This window comes from Oncorhynchus masou, chromosome 5, assembly GCF_036934945.1.
Source record: "Oncorhynchus masou masou isolate Uvic2021 chromosome 5, UVic_Omas_1.1, whole genome shotgun sequence".
NCBI classification, from domain to species: Eukaryota; Metazoa; Chordata; class Actinopteri; order Salmoniformes; family Salmonidae; genus Oncorhynchus; species Oncorhynchus masou.
Genome location: NC_088216.1, coordinates 12,861,933 through 12,881,822, shown reverse-complemented (window position 1 = coordinate 12,881,822; position 19,890 = coordinate 12,861,933). Strand labels below are relative to the sequence as shown.

The 19,890-nt window shown below is 50.2% G+C and overlaps 1 protein-coding gene across 1 annotated transcript in view; it reads right to left on the bottom strand.

The window, feature by feature from the left end:
• Nucleotides 1-434: 434 nt before the first annotated feature.
• Nucleotides 435-19,890, bottom strand: part of ogal (O-GlcNAcase like) — a 34,365-nt gene continuing 14,909 nt past the window's right edge. The window contains 8 exon segments of the mRNA XM_064957154.1: nt 435-896; nt 1,652-1,769; nt 1,931-1,950; nt 2,001-2,065; nt 5,721-5,806; nt 7,909-8,001; nt 9,408-9,493; nt 9,810-9,984. Coding sequence (XP_064813226.1) covers nt 715-896; nt 1,652-1,769; nt 1,931-1,950; nt 2,001-2,065; nt 5,721-5,806; nt 7,909-8,001; nt 9,408-9,493; nt 9,810-9,984 — 825 coding nt within the window. The 3' untranslated portion in view covers nt 435-714.

Genomic DNA, 19,890 nt, shown 5'->3' with positions numbered 1-19,890 from the left:
TCTGACTGGTCAAAATACTTGGCTGCATATCTAAACGCAGCCTAAGAAGATCTATGGTTGAACAGTGGTCAAACGCTCACAGGGTTGTGTTCAGTAGGCACAAATCGTAAAGAAACGTTTTAAAACTGAGCATTTATTTACCTGAAGTTTTCCGTTATAATTTATCTTTTTACGTTTGTGCCTTCTGAAGAGGACCCTTGTTAACACTAACTCACAAATGCAAAACTTAAGATGACGTTGGGTTGTCAACATTTGCCATATGTTGAACAGACTACTGAATAAGATGCATGATCTTCTGACACCAGCTGTTATGTTAATAACTTGTTTTCTCTCTTCCTTTTAAAACAGAACACCTCAGATTAAAATGTTCATTCTGGTTCAAAGAGTTGGTTGAATAATGGACAGCTTACCACAGAAAACATGGGTCACACATATTCAAAATTTTCAAATCTTTATTGATCAACAGATACAGTACATTAGTTAGATCCTCTTACAGGCTGATTTAAATGCGTCAATCATTCACTTCAATATGGGATTGTAAAGACGGAATTTACAAAGATTACGTTCCACAAATACTCAGTCAAACAAGGTGGATCCCAGTGACAAACTTGATCAGATACATTTCACACATCATCCTATAGTAATTGATTGACGCATGGCCATCAAATAAACAGCTGAATTAATCAAAAGTTCTCGTCCCGGTTATCCAAAAGGTCAATTTAAAAACCTGACGACGTAGTAGTGCAAGGTGGTGGCAAGTTTACAAGCTGGTTCCCATGGCGACGACGTCCTGAGGCAGCCCGCCATAGTGAGCGTTGTGAAGGAGCCCAGTTTAGAGTAGAAGTCAAACATCCTCCTGTCAGCCTGCCTCAGCTCACAGAACACACCTCTGGAACCTGTAGGAGGAGATTCAGATGACTACAGTCTAATGACAAGGGGAAAAGAATGTGAGGAACAAACTGAACCATGCACCTCATTCTGAATGTAGATGTGTGTTCTGATAATCCAGGCCTATGCCATCTGGAGAGAAGCACCATCTGGCATAGACACATCTGATCCATTTCTGGATCAGTAACTGAGTCATACTTTATATTGTGCCAATAGTCAATTCCCTAAAGCAAAAGATCAGTCTGATTACAATGGGGTTGGAGTGAACTCTCTCATCACGGCAGCCTCACACTAAGCCAGGAACAGGTGTGCCAGGAGAGCTACCCTCCTGTAGGTTCGGCTCAGTCCCAGTGTTCCAGGAAACCCTCCTGTAGGTTCACTCCAACCCTGTTCCAGGAGCACCATAATATCCAAGTTAACAACTCACCCTGGGTTCATCAACCCTGTTCCAGGAGGCTACCAATCATCCTGGCGGGGTCTGTAACCCAACCCTGTTCCAGGAGAAGTCCCTGGCAATGTCCTCTACAAGACGGAGGATTTTCACAGAGTCCAACCCAACCATCTAGAATGCAATGGTTGTAATAATTCCAACAAGACCTGTCATATGATCAGTGTGTGATTGTTACAACTGGGGTTGGAGTGAACACCTCTAGGAAGGTATCTCTCCAGGAACAGGGTTGGAGAGTCCTGCTCTCGGCTCAGTCCAACAGTGACCAGAAACCCACTGTGCAGGTGCACCATAATATACAAGTTAACAACTCACCACTGGTCTTCATCAACGAGAGCAGGCTGCCAATCATACGCCTGGCGGGGGCGGGGTCTGTAACCCGGGGGTGGAGCTGCATGGTTACCAAGGAAGGGAAGTCCCCTGGCAATGTCCTCTACAAGACGGATGGGGGGGGAGAAAAGATTTAAATCGTATTTTCAGAGTCAAGTAACTCCAACCATGTAGAATAATGTTGGGGTCAATGATTCCAACAAGACCAAGTCATATTCCAGTGTGTGATTGTCCCGTTGGATCCATCACCCATCAGAGACTTACCTGGTTGTTCAGTGCAGCTGCTGTACACACACACTCCATTGAGACTGCCCAGAGTGGCGGAGTCACATACCCCCTCCATCATCCTCCAGAACCAGACCACAGTTTGGGGAGGGGGACAGCTGCCCTCCTGCTAGCCTGGGGAGAGGTACACTGGGACATGACATACTGGACGTCTAAGACTGAAGAACAAAAACTACTGGCTGATCAGAGACTGTCCAGAGTGGATCATTGGGGAGTCATGCTGTACACACACACTCCATCACCCATCAGAGACTGTCCAGAGTGGATCATTGGGGAGTCATGCTGTCCAGAGTGGATCACAGTCACACTCCATCACCCATCAGAGACTGTCCAGAGTGGATCATTGGGGAGTCATGCTGTACACACACACTCCATCACCCATCAGAGACTGTCCAGAGTGGATCATTGGGGAGTCATGCTGTACACACACACTCCATCACCCATCAGAGACTGTCCAGAGTGGATCATTGGGGAGTCATGCTGTACACACACACTCCATCACCCATCATCAGAGACTGTCCAGTGGATCCCATCCATCACCCATCTGTGTCCAGAGTGGATCATTGGGGAGTCATGCTGTACACTCCATCACCCATCAGAGACTGTCCAGAGTGGATCATTGGGGAGTCATGCTGTACACTCCATCACCCATCAGAGACTGTCCAGAGTGGATCATTGGGGAGTCATGCTGTACACACACTCCATCACCCATCAGAGACTGTCCAGAGTGGATCATTGGGGAGTACACACACACTCCATCACCCATCACTGTCCAGAGTGATCATTGGGGAGTCATGCACACACTCCATCACCCATCAGAGACTGTCCAGAGTGGATCATTGGGGAGTCATGCTGTACACACACACTCCATCACCCATCAGAGACTGTCCAGAGTGGATCATTGGGGAGTCATGCTGTACACTCCATCACCCATCAGAGACTGTCCAGAGTGGATCATTGGGGAGTCATGCTGCACACACACACTCCATCACCCATCAGAGACTGTCCAGAGTGGATCATTGGGGAGTTGCTGTACACTCCATCACCCATCAGGACTGTCATGGATCATTGGGGAGTCATGCTGTGTCCAGAGTGGACACACACACTCCATCACCCATCAGAGACTGTCCAGAGTGGATCATTGGGGTCAGTACACACTCCATCATGACTGTCCAGAGTGGATCATTGGGGAGTCATGCACACTCCATCACCCATCAGAGACTGTCCAGAGTGGATCATTGGGGAGTACACACACTCCATCATGACTGTGTGGATCATTGGGGAGTCATGCACACTCCATCACCCATCAGAGACTGTCCAGAGTGGATCATTGGGGAGTCATGCTGTACACACACTCCATCACCCATCAGAGACTGTCCAGAGTGGATCATTGGGATCATTGGGGAGTCATGCTGTACACACACTCCATCACCCATCAGAGACTGTCCAGACTGGGGAGTCATCCATCACCCATCAGAGACTGTCCAGAGTGGATCATTGGGGAGTCATGCTGTACACACACTCCATCACCCATCAGAGACTGTCCAGAGTGGATCATTGGGGAGTCATGCTGTACACACACTCCATCACCCATCAGAGACTGTCCAGAGTGGATCATTGGGGAGTCATGCTGTACACACACTCCATCACCCATCAGAGACTGTCCAGAGTGGATCATTGGGGAGTCATGCTGTACACACACTCCATCACCCATCAGAGACTGTCCAGAGTGGATCATTGGGGAGTCATGCTGTACACACACACTCCATCACCCATCAGAGACTGTCCAGAGTGGATCATTGGGGAGTCATGCTGTACACACACACTCCATCACCCATCAGAGACTGTCCAGAGTGGATCATTGGGGAGTCATGCTGTACACACACACTCCATCACCCATCAGAGACTGTCCAGAGTGGATCATTGGGGAGTCATGCTGTACACACACTCCATCACCCATCAGAGACTGTCCAGAGTGGATCATTGGGGAGTCATGCTGTACACACACACTCCATCACCCATCAGAGACTGTCCAGAGTGGATCATTGGGGAGTCATGCTGTACACACACTCCATCACCCATCAGAGACTGTCCAGAGTGGATCATTGGGGAGTCACTGTACACCATCACCCATCAGAGACTGTCCAGAGTGGATCATTGGGGAGTCATGCTGTACACACACTCCATCACCCATCAGAGACTGTCCAGAGTGGATCATTGGGGAGTCATGCTGTGGATCACACACACTCCATCACCCATCAGAGACTGTCCAGAGTGGATCATTGGGGAGTCATGCTGTACACACACACTCCATCACCCATCAGAGACTGTCCAGAGTGGATCATTGGGGAGTCATGCTGTACACACACACTCCATCACCCATCAGAGACTGTCCAGAGTGGATCATTGGGGAGTCATGCTGTACACACACTCCATCACCCATCAGAGACTGTCCAGAGTGGATCATTGGGGAGTCATGCTGTACACTCTCACCCATCACTGATCAGAGACTGTCCAGAGTGGATCATTGGGGAGTCATGCTGTACACACACACTCCATCACCCATCAGAGACTGTCCAGAGTGGATCATTGGGGAGTCATGCTGTACACACACTCCATCACCCATCAGAGACTGTCCAGAGTGGATCATTGGGGAGTCATGCTGTACACACACACTCCATCACCCATCAGAGACTGTCCAGAGTGGATCATTGGGGAGTCATGCTGTACACTCCATCACCCATCACTGATCAGAGACTGTCCAGAGTGGATCATTGGGGAGTCATGCTGTACACACACTCCATCACCCATCAGAGACTGTCCAGAGTGGATCATTGGGGAGTCATGCTGTACACACACACTCCATCACCCATCACTGATCAGAGACTGTCCAGAGTGGATCATTGGGGAGTCATGCTGTACACACACACTCCATCACCCATCACCCATCAGAGACTGTCCAGAGTGGATCATTGGGGAGTCATGCTGTACACACACACTCCATCACCCATCAGAGACTGTCCAGAGTGGATCATTGGGGAGTCATGCTGTACACACACTCCATCACCCATCACCCATCAGAGACTGTCCAGAGTGGATCATTGGGGAGTCATGCTGTACACACACACTCCATCACCCATCACTGATCAGAGACTGTCCAGAGTGGATCATTGGGGAGTCATGCTGTACACACACTCCATCACCCATCACTGATCAGAGACTGTCCAGAGTGGATCATTGGGGAGTCATGCTGTACACTCTCTCACCCATCACTGATCAGAGACTGTCCAGAGTGGATCATTGGGGAGTCATGCTGTACACTCCATCACCCATCACTGATCAGAGACTGTCCAGAGTGGATCATTGGGGAGTCATGCTGTACACTCCATCACCCATCACTGATCAGAGACTGTCCAGAGTGGATCATTGGGGAGTCATGCTGTACACTCCATCACCCATCACTGATCAGAGACTGTCCAGAGTGGATCATTGGGGAGTCATGCTGTACACACACACTCCATCACCCATCAGAGACTGTCCAGAGTGGATCATTGGGGAGTCATGCTGTACACTCCATCACCCATCACTGATCAGAGACTGTCCAGAGTGGATCATTGGGGAGTCATGCTGTACACTCTCTCACCCATCACTGATCAGAGACTGTCCAGAGTGGATCATTGGGGAGTCATGCTGTACACTCTCTCACCCATCACTGATCAGAGACTGTCCAGAGTGGATCATTGGGGAGTCATGCTGTACACTCTCTCACCCATCACTGATCAGAGCAGGTAGTGCTACTGCAGGAGCCTTGGCCTCTCCTCTCTGCATCTCCATGTGGATCTTCTGTATCTCAGTCTGAAACAACAGAGATGTTATAAAGACAAAATCAATAAAGATGTCAGCTAGCCGATACATGCCTCACGTATTACAGAGGTGGTTTGAACCAAACCTAACGCAGCTAGCCGATACATGCCTCACGTATTACAGAGGTGGTTTGAACCAAACCTAACGCAGCAGTGGATCATAGCCGATACATGCCTCACGTATTACAGAGGTGGTTTGAACCAAACCTAACGCAGCTAGCCGATACATGCCTCACGTATTACAGAGGTGGTTTGAACCAAACCTAACGCAGCTAGCCGATACATGCCTCACGTATTACAGAGCTGGTTTGAACCAAACCTAACGCAGCTAGCCGATACATGCCTCACGTATTACAGAGCTGGTTTGAACCAAACCTAACGCAGCTAGCCGATACATGCCTCACGTATTACAGAGCTGGTTTGAACCAAACCTAACGCAGCTAGCCGATACATGCCTCACGTATTACAGAGCTGGTTTGAACCAAACCTAACGCAGCTAGCCGATACATGCCTCACGTATTACAGAGCTGGTTTGAACCAAACCTAACGCAGCTAGCCGATACATGCCTCACGTATTACAGAGCTGGTTTGAACCAAACCTAACGCAGCTAGCCGATACATGCCTCACGTATTACAGAGCTGGTTTGAACCAAACCTAACGCAGCTAGCCGATACATGCCTCACGTATTACAGAGCTGGTTTGAACCAAACCTAACGCAGCTAGCCGATACATGCCTCACGTATTACAGAGCTGGTTTGAACCAAACCTAACGCAGCTAGCCGATACATGCCTCACGTATTACAGAGCTGGTTTGAACCAAACCTAACGCAGCTAGCCGATACATGCCTCACGTATTACAGAGCTGGTTTGAACCAAACCTAACGCAGCTAGCCGATACATGCCTCACGTATTACAGAGCTGGTTTGAACCAAACCTAACGCAGCTAGCCGATACATGCCTCACGTATCACAGAGCTGGTTTGAACCAAACCTAACGCAGCTAGCCGATACATGCCTCACGTATCACAGAGCTGGTTTGAACCAAACCTAACGCAGCTAGCCGATGCATGCCTCATGTATTACAGAGCTGGTAATAACCTAACGCCCGGGCTAGCTTATAACTACACGCGTTAGCTTCTTCATGCATCAGCTAGCTTATAACTACACGCGTTAGCTTCTTCATGCATCAGCTAGCTTATAACTACACGCGTTAGCTTCTTCATGCATCAGCTAGCTTCTCAATGAGAATGAAACGCGTGAGTCATATTAGAATAATTATTAAAACAATTGAGTACCACAGTATGAGTCAGAATACCCATAAAACCTAGTATCATTCATTTTTCCCCATCTAGGATTTTAGAAACACTTAAAATAAGTGCTGTGTTTTGTGTAGGTTTACCCTGGCGTGGCATTCTGATAACCATGTAAACCCCCCCCATCAGACAAGGTGACTTATCAATATATTCGCCAGTATTTACCTCCCAAAAATGTAATGCTAATGTGGCTATCATACAGAACTACAAAGGCCATGACAGAGACGAGACTGCTGAATCGATGTAGTAATGAATAAATTGTATGGAAAATTCTGTGAACTGTCTTGTGCAAGTTTTAAATTGACACAAAACCTGTTAGCAAAGGTGTCAACTAGCGATGACATGCAGGATCTTGCAGGGATTTGTAGTCTTGCATGATGTCTACTTTGATGCTAATTAGCATTTTTGAATCAGAGTACATAGTGCTGAATATATTGATAAAAGTCACCCTGTCCGAGAGAGATTTACATAGTTAACAAAACATCACGCCAAGGTAAGTCTACATGAAACACAGCCCTTATTAAGTGTTTCTAAAATCCCCTATGGGAAAAATGAATGGAGGAAAAACGTTTGGAACCATTTCCCTGTTTGACTGCTAGGTTTTATGGGAATTATGACATGTCCACTGTGGTGCTCTATACTACAGGCTTTCGCTCAGTGGACTAACACAGTCTTATGGCAAAACACTCAGAAGACCTGGTTTCCATTCCCAGTCGGCCCACACGTCTCATATTTTAATAGATATGTTGGAGTCAGTTCTAGATATATTGAAATAACTAACCTTGTCTTCTGGGCAGAAGGGTCGTATAGAATACACTGATGTCATAGGAGGGTGACGGAACAGATCTCTGTTACCATGGCAAGGCAGCATTCTCTGAACAACAACAAACAACAGCAATACTATGGTCATCAACCAGTCAGTACCAAGTCAAAGATCTCTTTATGCCGGAGAGATCAATGTCTCTGTCTAGATGGTTGTCTGTGATCCCCTGTGTGTGTGTGTGTGGCTTGTCATTGTTTGAGTGTTGATCTGTGATGTGACAGCAGTTCTTGTAGACTTGACAAATAGTAGCAAAAGGTGAATGTTGAACTTTTGTTGCACACATCCAGTAACAATTTTGGATGACATAATTACACTTAAAAAAAGTTTGACTGCAGAATTTATTACCAATGTTGATGCAATGACGCTGTTGACCGATTGAGATGTCAGAGACATACAAAAGAATTTCAGTCATCTCATCAAAGGGGTGATGGGGGTTAAAAAGGGATGGGATATGGGGGTTAAAAAGGGGCGGGATATGGGGGTTAAAGGGGCGGGATATGGGGGTTAAAGGGGCGGGATATGGGGGTTAAAGGTGTGGATGATGGGGGTTAAAGGGGTGATGGGGTTAAAGGGTTGGATGATGGGGTTTAAAGGGGTGGATGATGGGGTTAAAGGGGGGGATGATGGGGGTTAAAGGGGTGGATGATGGGGTTAAATGGGGGTGGATGATGGGGTGGATGATGGGGTTAAAGGGGTGGATGATGGGGGTTAAAGGGGTGGATGATGGGGATGGGGTTGGATGATGGGGTTAAAGGGGTGGATGATGGGGGTTAAAGGGGTGGATGATGGGGTTAAAGGGGTGGATGATGGGGGTTAAAGGGGTGGATGATGGGGTTTAAAGGGGTGGATGATGGGGTTTAAAGGGGTGGATGATGGGGTTTAAAGGGGTGGATGATGGGGTTTAAAGGGCTGGATGATGGGGTTTAAAGGGGTGGATGATGGGGTTTAAAGGGGTGGATGATGGGGTTTAAAGGAGTGGATGATGGGCTTAAAGGAGTGGATGATGGGCTTAAAGGAGTGGATGATGGGCTTAAAGGAGTGGATGATGGGGCTTAAAGGGGTGGATGATGGGGCTTTAAAGGGGTGGATGAAGGGGTTTAAAGGGGTGGATGATGGGGGTTAAAGGGGTGGATGATGGGGGTTAAAGGGGTGGATGATGGGGGTTAAAGGGGTGGATGATGGGCTTAAAGGAGTGGATGATGGGCTTAAAGGAGTGGATGATGGGCTTAAAGGAGTGGATGATGGGCTTAAAGGGGTGGATGATGGGGCTTAAAGGGGTGGATGATGGGCTTTAAAGGGGTGGATGAAGGGGTTTAAAGGGGTGGATGATGGGGGTTAAAGGGGTGGATGATGGGGGTTAAAGGGGTGGATGATGGGGGTTAAAGGGGTGGATGATGGGGGTTAAAGGGGTGGATGATGGGGGTTAAAGGGGCGGATGATGGGGGTAAGCGCCGTACCTGGAACTCCCCGGAGAGACCCCCTCTAAACCCCCAGGGCTCTGGGTCATCAGTCATGACCTGGGCTGAGGGCCTACTCTGCCCCCCTGTGGACACAAACAATATTACACGTAAATGATACATCAACCTGTATGCTTATTGCCTACTGCATACAGCTCCTTGTGCCACACCATACAACAACGCACCGACCTACACAACAGCGACCTACACAACAACGCACCGACCTACACAACAGCGACCTACACAACAACGCACCGACCTACACAACAACGCACCGACCTACACAACAACATACTGACCTATATGGGTCTCTCTTCCCACCCACCCGTTGTATTTAATTGTTTGGTGTGGCCGCTTCATGCATCTCACGCGCACACTATCCCCCCCCAGACCCTGTTGTACCCAATTGTTTGACGTAGGCGCGGGCCAGGGTGACACCACTCTTGATGTCACAGATGTAGTTGTAGAGGTCGTAGAGGATGCTCCGGTTGGGGGCGTTGGACAGGCGGTTAAACATGGTAAACACAGCAACACACATCACGTCAAAACACTTCGCCCTGGAACGCCACTCTGCTGTCTGTAGAGAGGGAGAGAGGAGGCCGAGAGATACATAGAGACAGAGAGAGGGAGATGCATAGAGACAGAGAGAGGGAGATGCATAGAGACAGAGAGAGGGATACATAGAGACAGAGAGAGGGATACATAGAGACAGAGAGAGGGAGATGCATAGAGACAGAGAGAGGGATACATAGAGACAGAGAGAGAGAGATACATAGAGACAGAGAGAGGGATACATAGAGACAGAGAGAGGGAGATGCATAGAGACAGAGAGAGGGATACATAGAGACAGAGAGAGAGATCCATAGAGACAAAGAGAGATGATCCATAGAGACAGAGGGAGATGCATAGAGACAGAGAGAGAGAGAGAGAGATGCATAGAGACAGAGATCCATAGAGACAGAGATCCATAGAGACAGAGAGAGAGATCCATAGAGACAGAGAGATCCATAGAGACACAGAGACAGAGAGAGACATAGAGACAGAGAGACATAGAGAGAGAGGGATACATAGAGACAGAGAGACATAGAGACAGAGAGAGGGATACATAGAGACAGAGAGAGATACATAGAGACACAGAGAGAGAGGGATACATAGAGACAGAGAGACATAGAGAGAGAGGGATACATAGAGACAGAGAGACATAGAGACAGAGAGAGGGATACATAGAGACAGAGAGAGGGATACATAGAGACAGAGAGAGGGATACAGAGACAGAGAGAGGGATCCATAGAGACAGAGAGAGGGATCCATAGAGACAGAGAGAGGGATCCATAGAGACAGAGAGAGGGATCCATAGAGACAGAGAGAGGGATACATAGAGACAGAGAGAGGGATACATAGAGACAGAGAGAGGGATACATAGAGACAGAGAGAGGGATACATAGAGAGGGATACATAGAGAGGGAGACAGAGAGAGGGAGACAGAGAGAGGGAGACAGAGAGATGGAGACAGAGAGATGGAGACAGAGAGATGGAGACAGAGAGAGGGATACATAGAGACAGAGAGAGGGATACATAGAGACAGAGAGATGGAGACAGAGAGATGGAGACAGAGAGAGGGATCCATAGAGACAGAGAGAGGGATCCATAGAGACAGAGAGAGAGTGTGTATGTGTGTTAGAGAGTTGTCCATGTAAGTTCTTACAATTTCCACATCAATAAAGATACTTAAATTATTACATTGATTGAGTCCCACTCAGTATTTGTCTCTATATCCCACACTGCCTCTGAGTCCCTTCAGCCAGTACAGTCCCAACACACACACACACACACACTCCTCACCATCTCAGTCCCAACACACACACACACACACTCCTCACCATCTCAGTCCCAACACACACACACACACACTCCTCACCATCTCAGTCCCACACACACACACTCCTCACCATCTCAGTCCCAACACACACACACTCCTCACCATCTCAGTCCCAACACACACACACTCCTCACCATCTCAGTCCCAACACACACACTCCTCACCATCTCAGTCCCAACACACACACACTCCTCACCATCTCAGTCCCAACACACACACACACTCCTCACCATCTCAGTCCCCACACACACACACACACACACTCCTCACCATCTCAGTCCCACACCAACACTCCTCACCATCTCACACACACACACACATCTCACCATCTCAGTCCCACACACACACACACTCCTCACCATCTCAGTCCCAACACACACACACTCCTCACCATCTCAGTCCCAACACACACACTCTCCTCACCATCTCAGTCCCAACACACACACACTCCTCACCATCTCAGTCCCACACACACACACACCATCACACACACTCCTCACCATCTCAGTCACCATCTCACACACACACACTCCTCACCATCTCAGTCCCAACACACACACACTCCTCACCATCTCAGTCCCAACACACACACACTCCTCACCATCTCAGTCCCAACACACACACACTCCTCACCATCTCAGTCCCAACACACACACACTCCTCACCATCTCAGTCCCACACACACACACTCCTCACCATCTCAGTCCCAACACACACACACTCCTCACCATCTCAGTCCCACACACACACACACACTCCTCACCATCTCAGTCCCAACACACACACACACTCCTCACCATCTCAGTCCCAACACACACACACACTCCTCACCATCTCAGTCCCAACACACACACACTCCTCACCATCTCAGTCCCACACACACACACACTCCTCACCATCTCAGTCCCAACACACACACACACTCCTCACCATCTCAGTCCCAACACACACACACACACCTCACCATCTCAGTCCCAACACACACACACACTCCTCACCATCTCAGTCCCACACACACACACACTCCTCACCATCTCAGTCCCACACACACACACACACTCCTCACCATCTCAGTCCCACACACACACACACTCCTCACCATCTCAGTCCCACACACACACACTCCTCACCATCTCAGTCCCAACACACACACACTCCTCACCATCTCAGTCCCACACACACACACACACCTCACCATCTCAGTCCCAACACACACACACACACACTCCTCACCATCTCAGTCCCAACACACACACACTCCTCACCATCTCAGTCCCAACACACACACACTCCTCACCATCTCAGTCCCAACACACACACACTCCTCACCATCTCAGTCCCATCACACACCTCACCATCTCAGTCCCAACAACACACACACACTCCTCACCATCTCAGTCCAACACACACACACACACTCCTCACCATCTCAGTCCCAACACACACACACACACTCCTCACCATCTCAGTCCCAACACACACACACACACTCCTCACCATCTCAGTCAACAACACACACACACTCCTCACCATCTCAGTCCCAACACACACACACACATCCTCACCATCTCAGTCCCAACACACACACACACACTCCTCACCATCTCAGTCCTCACCATCTCAGTCCCAACACACACACACACACTCCTCACCATCTCAGTCCCAACACACACACACACACACTCCTCACCATCTCAGTCCCAACACACACACACACACATCCAGTCACCATCTCACCATCTCAGTCCCAACACACACACACACTCCTCACCATCTCAGTCCCAACACACACACACACACTCCTCACCATCTCAGTCCCAACACACACACACACACACTTCCTCACCATCTCAGTCCCACACACACTCCTCACCATCTCAGTCCCAACACACACACACACTCCTCACCATCTCAGTCCCAACACACACACACTCACATCTCAGTCCAACACACACACACACACTCCTCACCATCTCAGTCCCAACACACACACACTCCTCACCATCTCAGTCCCACACACACACACACTCCTCACCATCTCAGTCCCAACACACACACACACTCCTCACCATCTCAGTCCCACACACACACACACTCCTCACCATCTCAGTCCCAACACACACACACTCCTCACCATCTCAGTCCCAACACACACACACACTCCTCACCATCTCAGTCCTCACCATCTCAGTCCCACACACACACACACTCCTCACCATCTCAGTCCCACACACACACACACTCCTCACCATCTCAGTCCCAACACACACACACACTCCTCACCATCTCAGTCCCAACACACACACACACTCCTCACCATCTCAGTCCCAACACACACACACTCCTCACCATCTCAGTCCCAACACACACACACACTCCTCACCATCTCAGTCCCAACACACACACACACACTCCTCACCATCTCAGTCCCAACAACACACACACACTCCTCACCATCTCAGTCCCAACACACACACACACTCCTCACCATCTCAGTCCCACACACACACACACTCCTCACCATCTCAGTCCCAACACACACACACACACTCCTCACCATCTCAGTCCCACACACACACACACACCATCTCAGTCCCCACACACACACATCTCACACACCTCACCATCTCAGTCCCAACACACACACACACTCCTCACCATCTCAGTCCCAACACACACACACACTCCTCACCATCTCAGTCCCAACACACACACACACACTCCTCACCATCTCAGTCCCACACACACACACACTCCTCACCATCTCAGTCCCAACACACACACACACTCCTCACCATCTCAGTCCCACACACACACACACTCCTCACCATCTCAGTCCCACACACACACACACTCCTCACCATCTCAGTCCCAACACACACACACACACTCCTCACCATCTCAGTCCCACACACACACACACACTCCTCACCATCTCAGTCCCAACACACACACACACTCCTCACCATCTCAGTCCCAACACACACACACACTCCTCACCATCTCAGTCCCACACACACACACACACTCCTCACCATCTCAGTCCCCACACACACACACACTCCTCACCATCTCAGTCCCAACACACACACACACACTCCTCACCATCTCAGTCCCAACACACACACACACTCCTCACCATCTCAGTCCCACACACACACACACTCCTCACCATCTCAGTCCCAACACACACACACACTCCTCACCATCTCAGTCCCAACACACACACACACACTCCTCACCATCTCAGTCCCAACACACACACACTCCTCACCATCTCAGTCCCAACACACACACACACTCCTCACCATCTCAGTCCCAACACACACACACACTCCTCACCATCTCAGTCCCAACACACACACACACTCCTCACCATCTCAGTCCCAACACACACACACACTCCTCACCATCTCAGTCCCACACACACACACACACTCCTCACCATCTCAGTCCCAACACACACACACTCCTCACCATCTCAGTCCCAACACACACACACTCCTCACCATCTCAGTCCCAACACACACACACTCCTCACCATCTCAGTCCCACACACACACACACTCCTCACCATCTCAGTCCCAACACACACACACACTCCTCACCATCTCAGTCCCAAACACACACACACTCCTCACCATCTCAGTCCCACACACACACACACACTCCTCACCATCTCAGTCCCAACACACACACACACTCCTCACCATCTCAGTCCCAACACACACACACACTCCTCACAATCTCACACCACACACACACACACTCCTCACCATCTCAGTCCCAACACACACACACACTCCTCACCATCTCAGTCCCAACACACACACACTCCTCACCATCTCAGTCCCACACACACACACACTCCTCACCATCTCAGTCCCACACACACACACACTCCTCACCATCTCAGTCCCAACACACACACACACCTCACCATCTCAGTCCCAACACACACACACACCATCTCAGTCACCATCTCAGTCCCAATCTCAGTCCCAACACACACACACACTCCTCACCATCTCAGTCCCAAACACACACACACTCCTCACCATCTCAGTCCCAACACACACACACACTCCTCACCATCTCAGTCCCACACACACACACACACTCCTCACCATCTCAGTCCCCACACACACTCCTCACCATCTCAGTCCCAACACACACACACACTCCTCACCATCTCAGTCCCAACACACACACACACTCCTCACCATCTCAGTCCCAACACACACACACACTCCTCACCATCTCAGTCCCAACACACACACACACTCCTCACCATCTCAGTCCCAACACACACACACACTCCTCACCATCTCAGTCCCAACACACACACACACACTCCTCACCATCTCAGTCCCAACACACACACACTCCTCACCATCTCAGTCCCAACACACACACACTCCTCACCATCTCAGTCCCAACACACACACACACTCCTCACCATCTCAGTCCCAACACACACACACACACTCCTCACCATCTCAGTCCCACACACACACACACTCCTCACCATCTCAGTCCCACACACACACACTCCTCACCATCTCAGTCCCAACACACACACACTCACCATCTCAGTCCCAACACACACACACACCATCTCAGTCCTCACCATCTCAGTCCCACACACACACACACTCCTCACCATCTCAGTCCCAACACACACACACACTCCTCACCATCTCAGTCCCACACACACACACACACTCCTCACCATCTCAGTCCCACACACACACACACTCCTCACCATCTCAGTCCCAACACACACACACACTCCTCACCATCTCAGTCCCAACACACACACACTCCTCACCATCTCAGTCCCAACACACACACACTCCTCACCATCTCAGTCCCAACACACACACACTCCTCACCATCTCAGTCCCAACACACACACACTCCTCACCATCTCAGTCCCAACACACACACACACTCCTCACCATCTCAGTCCCAACACACACACACTCCTCACCATCTCAGTCCCAACACACACACACACACCACACACTCCTCACCATCACCATCTCAGTCCCAACACACACACACTCCTCACCATCTCAGTCCCAACACACACACACTCCTCACCATCTCAGTCCCAACACACACACACTCCTCACCATCTCAGTCCCAACACACACACACACTCCTCACCATCTCAGTCCCAACCACACACACACTCCTCACCATCTCAGTCCCACACACACACACTCCTCACCATCTCAGTCCCAACACACACACACACTCCTCACCATCTCAGTCCCAACACACACACACACTCCTCACCATCTCAGTCCCAACACACACACACTCCTCACCATCTCAGTCCCAACACACACACACACTCCTCACCATCTCAGTCCCACACACACACACACTCCTCACCATCTCAGTCCCAACACACACACACACACTCCTCACCATCTCAGTCCCAACACACACACACACTCCTCACCATCTCAGTCCCAACACACACACACACTCCTCACCATCTCAGTCCCAACACACACACACACTCCTCACCATCTCAGTCCCAACACACACACACTCCTCACCATCTCAGTCCCAACACACACACACACTCCTCACCATCTCAGTCCCAACACACACACACTCCTCACCATCTCAGTCCCAACACACACACACACTCCTCACCATCTCAGTCCCAACACACACACACACTCCTCACCATCTCAGTCCCAACACACACACACACCATCTCAGTCAACAACACACACACACTCCTCACCATCTCAGTCCCAACACACACACACACTCCTCACCATCTCAGTCCCAACACACACACACACTCCTCACCATCTCAGTCCCAACACACACACACACTCCTCACCATCTCAGTCCCAACACACACACACACTCCTCACCATCTCAGTCCCAACACACACACACACTCCTCACCATCTCAGTCCCAACACACACACACACACCTCACCATCTCAGTCCCAACACACACACACACACTCCTCACCATCTCAGTCCCAACACACACACACTCCTCACATCTCAGTCCCAACACCATCTCAGTCCCAACACACACACACACACTCCTCACCATCTCAGTCCCAACACACACACACTCCTCACCATCTCAGTCCCAACACACACACACACACTCCTCACCATCTCAGTCCCAACACACACACACACACTCCTCACCATCTCAGTCCCAACACACACACACTCCTCACCATCTCAGTCCCAACACACACACACACTCCTCACCATCTCAGTCCCAACACACACACACACTCCTCACCATCTCAGTCCCACACACACACACACACTCCTCACCATCTCAGTCCCAACACACACACACACTCCTCACCATCTCAGTCCCACACACACACACACACACCTCACCATCTCAGTCCCAACACACACACACTCCTCACCATCTCAGTCCCAACACACACACACACTCCTCACCATCTCAGTCCCACACACACACACACTCCTCACCATCTCAGTCCCACACACACACACACTCCTCACCATCTCAGTCCCATCTCAGTCCCACACACACACACACTCCTCACCATCTCAGTCCCAACACACACACACTCCTCACCATCTCAGTCCCAACACACACACACACTCCTCACCATCTCAGTCCCACACACACACACACTCCTCACCATCTCAGTCCCAACACACACACACACTCCTCACCATCTCAGTCCCAACACACACACACACTCCTCACCATCTCAGTCCCAACACACACACACACTCCTCACCATCTCAGTCCCAACACACACACACACTCCTCACCATCTCAGTCCCAACACACACACACACTCCTCACCATCTCAGTCCCAACACACACACACACTCCTCACCATCTCAGTCCCAACACACACACACACTCCTCACCATCTCAGTCCCAACACACACACACACTCCTCACCATCTCAGTCCCAACACACACACACACTCCTCACCATCTCAGTCCCAACACACACACACACTCCTCACCATCTCAGTCCCAACACACACACACACTCCTCACCATCTCAGTCCCAACACACACACACACTCCTCACCATCTCAGTCACCATCTCAGTCCCACACACACACACACTCCTCACCATCTCAGTCCCAACACACACACACACTCCTCACCATCTCAGTCCCAACACACACACACACTCCTCACCATCTCAGTCCCAACACACACACACACTCCTCACCATCTCAGTCCCAACACACACACACACACACTCCTCACCATCCCAGTCCCAACACACACACACTCCTCACCATCTCAGTCCCAACACACACACACTCCTCACCATCTCAGTCCCAACACACACACACACTCCTCACCATCTCAGTCCCAACACACACACACACTCCTCACCATCTCAGTCCCACACACACACACACTCCTCACCATCTCAGTCCCAACACACACACACACTCCTCACCATCTCAGTCCCAACACACACACACACTCCTCACCATCTCAGTCCCAACACACACATCACACCATCTCAGTCCCAACACACACACACACCATCTCACCATCTCAGTCCCACACACACACACACACACACCTCACCATCTCAGTCCCAACACACACACACACTCCTCACCATCTCAGTCCCAACACACACACACAGTCCCAACACACACACACTCCCAACACACACACACACTCCTCACCATCTCAGTCCCAACACACACACACACTCCTCACCATCTCAGTCCCACACACACACACACTCCTCACCATCTCAGTCCCAACACACACACACTCCTCACCATCTCAGTCCCAACACACACACACACTCCTCACCATCTCAGTCCCAACACACACACACTCCTCACCATCTCAGTCCCAACACACACACACACACTCCTCACCATCTCAGTCCCAACACACACACACACACTCCTCACCATCTCAGTCCCAACACACACACACACACTCCTCACCATCTCAGTCCCAACACACACACACTCCTCACCATCTCAGTCCCAACACACACACACTCCTCACCATCTCAGTCCCAACACACACACACTCCTCACCATCTCAGTCCCACACACACACACACTCCTCACCATCTCAGTCCCAACACACACACACACACACACTCCTCACCATCTCAGTCCCAACACACACACACTCACCATCTCAGTCCCAACAACACACACACACACTCCACCATCTCAGTCCCACACTCCTCACCATCTCAGTCCCAACACACACACACTCCTCACCATCTCAGTCCCAACACACACACACTCCTCACCATCTCAGTCCCACACACACACACACTCCTCACCATCTCAGTCCCACACACACACACACTCCTCACCATCTCAGTCCCAACACACACACACACTCCACCATCCAGTCCCAACACACCATCTCACCAGTCCCACACACACACACACACACTCCTCACCATCTCAGTCCCAACACACACACACACTCCTCACCATCTCAGTCCCCACACACACACACACTCCTCACCATCTCAGTCCCAACACACACACACTCCTCACCATCTCAGTCCCAACACACACACACTCCTCACCATCTCAGTCCCAACACAC